This window comes from Neltuma alba, unplaced genomic scaffold (assembly GCF_004799145.2).
Source record: "Neltuma alba isolate B1F8T4 unplaced genomic scaffold, ASM479914v2 tig00010128_pilon, whole genome shotgun sequence".
Lineage (NCBI taxonomy): Eukaryota > Viridiplantae > Streptophyta > Magnoliopsida > Fabales > Fabaceae > Neltuma > Neltuma alba.
Genome location: NW_021635079.1, coordinates 565,307 through 572,146, shown reverse-complemented (window position 1 = coordinate 572,146; position 6,840 = coordinate 565,307). Strand labels below are relative to the sequence as shown.

The window sequence follows — 6,840 nt, the reverse complement described above, 5'->3', positions numbered from 1 at the left end:
GAGTTTCCCCTCTTAAACTCATGTTGGCTGAAAATATGAAGGGGAAGAGGCTCTATTTATAGCCAAAAAAGTTGGCTTGAATGGACCAAAATGCCCTTGGTGGCTAATAGAAAGGGTAAGGGCAAATTTGGAAGTTCAAGTGGACTTTTGCATCATCATTGCATCATCTTATTACATCATTCTTACCTCAACCTTCTAGAAGATGCCAAGTGTCATGAAAGTGGTGGAGGAGATGGGAGATTAGATCCTAACCGTTGGATCAAACTTGTTTCATAAGCTTCCTCCGAATTTACTTGGCCCACGTTTCTCCGGCTTTCTTTATGGCCTTTCAGAGCTCAAAAAATTATTCTGTCTACTTTATAAATTCCATTTAATTCTAGAAAATATCTATGAATTTTCTTAGGCCATAACACTTCCTTTAAACCTTGCATAAAAATTCATTTACCAAAATACCCTTTTATCGGCAAAACCGGCTCTTTAATTTATTAAAGCCACTCTACTGGCCTTTTGGTTGCGGGACTAATTTTATAAATTAGTACAACCTTTCAACCATTTAACCTCATTTTTGTATACATTTTTGAGGTCTCTTGCTATTTTAAATAATTACCTCAAACGGTATTTTCAGGGGTATTTTCATCTTTCTCAGGGGTATTTTCATCTTTCCTCTTCATAGAAGAGTCTTAGAATATTATTTCCCATTTTTTAGGATTTTTCTTAGAATTTTCTGTACCCTCTTCCATTTTTCCCCCTGTTGGTCATAACTTTTAGAATTTACAGTTTAGTCCCTGGTTGGACTTAACTTCATATAATCCTCTCTTTGAGGCTTCTAACTCAACCTTTGGCCTATATCTAGTCTCTTTTCTCTCTTTGGGCCTTCGAGACTTTACTGGAGCCTCTAACTTTATTACACTTTAGCCCCTTAAAACTTTTACTTTGCAGTTTAGTCCCTGAAACTACTTTGACTTTCTTTCTCATCTTTGGGACTTCTGCTAAAAAGGGGTCTGGTAACCTATTTAATTTAGGCTATTTCTGGAACTTCTAGGCCTAAAAGTCTGGATGTTACAGTTTTTAAGAAAAACTGTTTAATGCAATGAAGGTATATAAAAAGAGCAATGGTTTGCTTGAAAAAGATACAAAGGTAGCTTAAAAGGTTTCTCCTACACAGCATTGCAAAAAGCAAAGAGAAGGATAGCGATGCACAACAAAAGAGGCTAGGTTGCGATCTAAAAATAATGAGGTCACGACTTGGGTACACAGAAGTACCAAGTCAAGAAAGGGGGGTTATGGTCGTGACTTAAAATTATCAAGGTCACGACCTGAAATCACAGAGAGCCTCCAATGCCAAAGTCACTACTCAAGTTGCGACCTGAAGTAGTGAGGTCGCGACCTGAGGTCATAGAAACTACCAACAAAAATTTTCAAAGCTTGGCCAACATTTAACAAGTAAAAACCCTTTTAGTAAGCATCAAAATAGACAAAAATGATCCAATACATAACAATTCACCATCCATAATCAATTAAAAACCAAATAATGATGATGAAAGATTGGATTTTCGAAAAAAAATTTGCCAAAAATCTGAAACAACCACAGAAATGATGCAACAAAGCGAAAATGAATCCCTTCCCCACACTTAGGTTTGATAGTGTCCTCACTGTCAAAGGGAAAGGGAAAAAGAACAACAACCACCATAATTAAAACAAATAACACCAACCACACATAAGCATGGCAATGCCCTCACTGCATGACTAAGCAAACAATTAAGCATAAGGAAGGATGGACATAAGACAAGAACAGCAAGAGGAGAAAATTATTGAATTGAAAAACTACAACCTAAAATAAGCTAAACTACTTTTCCTACTAGTTGGCTCCCTTCCCCACACTTATCTCACTAACACATGCAATAATCAAATCAGTCAAAACAAAACAGAACATAGTGAACAAGATAGGTAAAGGAAAGAAGCGACCTAAGGTGTCATGGAGGCTAATAGCTCTCCTTGAAGAAACGAAGGTGCTCCTTTTTTACTTGGAAGAACCGGCCTTTAGCATCCCTCATTACAACCTTCCTATGCTGGCATATTGAATGAACTTCAAAAGGTCCAATCCATCTAGCCCTTTTTTCAGCTTTTGGCATATAATAAGTGGACAGCAGGCCCTATGCCTTAGCACCAGCTTCAATCTTCATAGCCTCCTTAGGAGTTAATAGGAAAGGGTCTTCATAGACTAGATCAATGACTGTGTAGTGGTCAATGGAGAGGGGAGGTAAAGTGGCAGAAGGTATCTTAATTTTCTTCTTCTTCACCTTAGAAAAGAGCCTAAGAGATGTAGGCTCTTTGCTCTCTTCCTCAGAATCCACTTTCTTACTCTCCATAGAAGCAACCACTATCTTTTGATTAGTTTTCTTAGTTGAGGGTGTCGAGACGGTAGAGTGGAGAGCAAGTGGAGTTGTTACTGGTCTATGCACAGCATTTAGGACACGCAGCTCCCCGACAAGATTCAAGCACTTCTTTTTCTTAGAAGTCTTTGCAGCTCTACTACCACCTATATTAACATCAGAAACAAAGCCTTTCTTAGGCTCAAAGAGGTTAGTAAAAGACTTCCCAAGTGTACTATTAGTAATAGTAGAACCAGATAGAGTAGAAAAGGTGTAATCTAACTGATGAACAGTAGAACAGCCCACATCACTACCATTAGAAAGAAAGGGGGAAGCAGAGTCAGGAGTAGGGGATGAGACATGCATTTTATTAACATTATGAAGCTCATCAATGAACAACCCATCAACAAAATTAACATCACACATCGAGTAATATTCATGCAGTTGTTTCATTTGTTCATACATATTCAAATAAGCAAATTTATCCCCAACAGACATAGTGATAGACCCTTTTTACATGTCAATGTTAGTATTAGCAGTTCTTAAAAAGGGTCTACCCAAAATTAAGGTCCCATCCCCACCTTGTCCATTAGGCATATCCAAGACATAAAAATCAGCAGGGATAACTAAGTCTTTGACTTTCACTAGGATATCCTCTAAGAAGTTGTATGGGTACCTTATAGTCCTATCAGCTAACTGGAGCATCATAGTGGTAGGTTTAAGACTTTTAATTTGTAAGGACTCATACATTGACCTAGGCATAACATTAATGGAAGCACCTAAATCAAGTAAAGCCTTAGGAATAGTTGTCTTACCTACAGTACAAGGTATAGTGAAGGAACCAGGGTCATGACATTTGATTAGGAGTTGTGGTTTAAACAAAGTAGACACATTAGAGGGTAACTGGACTCGTTCATTAGGTTTAAACTTCCTCTTATGTGTGCACAACTCTTTTAAAACTTTGGCATACTTAGGGATCTTTTTAATCAGTTCAAGCAAGGGTATAGTTACTTCATCTATTTTAAAAGTTTCAAGCAACTCATTATCTTGTTTTTCATTAGCAATTTTCATACCTTGCAAGTAAGATTGAGGAAAAGAGAGTTTATTAAGATTTACCTTCTTACCCTCATTGCTCAAGGCTCTATGAGTACTTATTCCCGCTTTGTTTTTCCTTTGTTTGCCCTTACATTTTGACCCTTCCATAGGGTTCTCCTCTTCTTATGCATCTTTACTTTCTTAGGATCTCTTTCTCCTAAGAAGTTCCTCCTTCTTGGAACTTTCATATTTGCCCAACTTCATAGAGGTAAGTTAAGAACTCTCTATTTCTTGCTCAGATGCATCTTTGTCTACCCTTTCATCCTCAAAGTGGACCTTTCTACCACTTCTTAAGAATATCGCATTAAGAGCTTTTGGATTGATCACTGTGTTGGAAGGAATACTACCCCCACTCTTAGCTTACATATCATTGACTATATTGGACAGTTGGGTTAAATGACTAGTGATGTCAACATTCTTCAAGGTGAGCTCCTCCAGTTTTTTGTGAACATCCGAATTATCCTTTTACATTCCTTGCAAGATAGTAGTTATGGAGACGAACTTATCTTCACTCTCCTTCATTCGCCCCTCAATGTTTGTGATCTGGGCTGCCATGCTCTTTAAAAGTTAAGAAGTGTCATCCCCTCTTTGTGTTTGAGACACCATCGTGTTGGGCGGTGTTGTCACTACAGCTCTTGAGGAATCTTGAAAGTTGCTTAAAGAGGCCCCGATATTGTGGAACTAATTTTCTTGGAATTGATTGGGCCTATTTGCTTTGCCTCCCCATTTAAAATTTGGATGATCTCTCCAACTGGGGTTATAAGTGTTTGAGTAGGGGTCTCTCTTCTAATGTTGCCCATATCTTTCTTAGTACATTGCATTGACCACTTCTAACAGCCTAAGGCAATTTCAAATTGTGTGCATCAGGGAGTCACAAACTGCACAGCTTGTAGATTCTAGAGCAAGAGATTGAGGCTTATTAGAGCAGAGGCTTTCAACTATACTTGCAAGCTTAGACATGTCTTGGGCTAGCTTTACCAAAAGTGGATCTTGGGGTCCATTGAATCCCTTGAGCTCACATGTTGTCTATTAAGAGCAAAGGTCTTTATTAACTCCCATGCAGCCCTTAGTTCCATATTTTCTACAGACCTGTTTGCAGTGGCATCCAAGACTTATGCATTATATGTCGACAACCCATTGTAGAAATATTGTACCAAGTACTCCTCAAGAATCTGATGGTTAGGGCACCAGGTAAGCATCTCTTGGAACCTGTTCCAAAATTCAAAGAATGTTTCGAATGGTTCTTGCTTAGCTACCGAAATTTCCTTGCAGTCAACTGAAATCTTTATAGAGGGGAAATACTTATCCAAGAATGCTTTCTTCAAATTGGTCCATGACTCATAAGCATTATCTACGTAGAGCGGCAGGTTCATGTACTATTCTTTAGCTTTACTCTCTAAAGATAAGTGAAAAACCTTCTACATAACGTCATCAATACTTGCTCCTACTGGCTCCATGGACAAGCACTGCATATAAAGAGTCCGGAGGTGTAAGTATGGGTTTTCTCCTGCAAGACCATGGAACTTTGGCAATTAGTGGATCAATTGACCTTTAATTTCAAAATCTGGATTAAAAGTAGGAAAAGCACCAGGCATAGGTTCAAAGTTCCCATCAGATTGAGTTAGCTCCTTAATGGTTCTACCCCTAGGTTGTTCATTAAGCCTATTCTGGCTGTTATTTTCTCCTTGCCCCTCATTTCGACCATTATTAGTTCTATTATGATTACCATTCCCATTCCCCCTGTTTGGACCATGAGGAGGTAATTTAGCCATGATTTCTTTCTCTACTTCCTTACTCTTACTAGATGAATGGGATAGGTCTAGTAAGAGAAGTGGGCTACAGGCTCCTGTATATCTACCTCTCCTACCCTTACGTGCTCTAGGCATGCACAATCACTCAAAAATTCAAGCACAGAAAGAGTTCAAGAAAGAGGTAGTTTCAAAACTATGTATTTACCAAGTGTGTACTTTAAAATTGAGGCAAACTCAATGATTTCAAATAGTACTCAGTGAGCTTGAGGTGTATAAAGTGCCATACACTAATGTGCAGGGAGTAAAACTGTGCAAAAAGAGTAAGTCTGAACACTCAGAAAATTTTTCAGTGAAAAACCAGATCAGATCACGACTTAGGTAATCTAGGTCGCGACTTGAGTTCACAGAAAGCAACTGTGAAAGGAAAAGGAATTGAGGTCGTGACTTGAAAAAGTCGAGGTCGCGACTTGAAAAGACCGAGAACAATACTAGAAAACAGAAGGTTGAGGTCGCGACAAGCCACAAGTTAGGTCGCAACTTAAGCATGGAGGTCGCAACTTCAAAGTTATGAGGTCGTGACTCAAAGTCACAGAAAGCTACTTTCATAAAACCTTTGAAAAAAAGAAATCACTAAGTAATTCAACCAAGTGCTGAACAAACTATGCATAGAGTTCAAAACTTCAAGACATTGGCTAAAACACTCAGGATCAAGCTAAAATAAAATGCAAAATACTGTGCAAAAATGCAAATACAAATGTAAATGTATGGAAAAACAAGATATTTAGTTCTATTTCTCAAAAATTTTGATGTTATAGAATGCAAGATCTAAGTTTAAAAACTAAAACTCAACAAGAATCGACCTAAATCACAATGGTAAGTAAAACCAATTATTAGGGAACCAATTTAATGGCTCCCCGGCAACAGCACCATTGACCGAAGCCAGATTGTTACCTTTCGGATCGTCAAGAAAGTGAATTGCACCAGAAAAATACAGTATAGAATGTAACCAGTCATTCTTCTCAAGGAGCTTATTATTGAAAATCCTAGTCTAGATTGGTTATCAAAAGCATTGTAAATTTGGGTGAAGAAAAATGGGGGTTTCAAGTGTTTAAGGTGGTGCAATAAATGAAAAGTACAGAAAATTAACTATTTTTGATATTTTTGAATGCATGAAGAAATGTTTTGGATTTAAAGGGGATTATGGTTAAATAGTCTCTTGATGATGAAAACTCAGCTATCACTGCTCTTTAAAATGATTGGGAGTTTTAGGAAAGCTCTAAGTCTGAAGAAAACCCCAAGTAATCACTTGAACCCAATGTCTTAATTAATGAAAACTCACTTTAATTAAAGTTAATTAACATCTCTTAAAACACTGTTGAAAACCACATAGAGTGTAAATGGAAGGATGATGCAAATGCCCTCAGAATGTCAATGGACAAACACAAAATACAAACACCTAGATTAATCAACAATGATCACTGAAAATTAAACTGAACACAAGGATTCAAACTAAAATATTATATAGATTAATCAACATTAATATCATCCAATCCAAATACAATAGAATAGTCTAAACACAAGATTTACAATCATAAACCAAGTCTAATACAAGTGCAGAAAGT

General features: G+C 37.5%; 1 protein-coding gene across 1 annotated transcript; it reads right to left on the bottom strand.

The window, feature by feature from the left end:
• Nucleotides 1-2,885: 2,885 nt before the first annotated feature.
• LOC114754298 (uncharacterized) lies at nucleotides 2,886-4,840 on the bottom strand. Its single transcript, XM_028943075.1, has 3 exons — nucleotides 4,622-4,840; nucleotides 4,412-4,493; nucleotides 2,886-3,187 (listed from the first exon to the last, which is right to left on the bottom strand). The coding sequence occupies exons 1-3, from the start codon at nucleotides 4,838-4,840 to the stop codon at nucleotides 2,886-2,888; spliced, it is 603 nt and encodes a 200-aa protein (XP_028798908.1).
• Nucleotides 4,841-6,840: the final 2,000 nt, after the last annotated feature.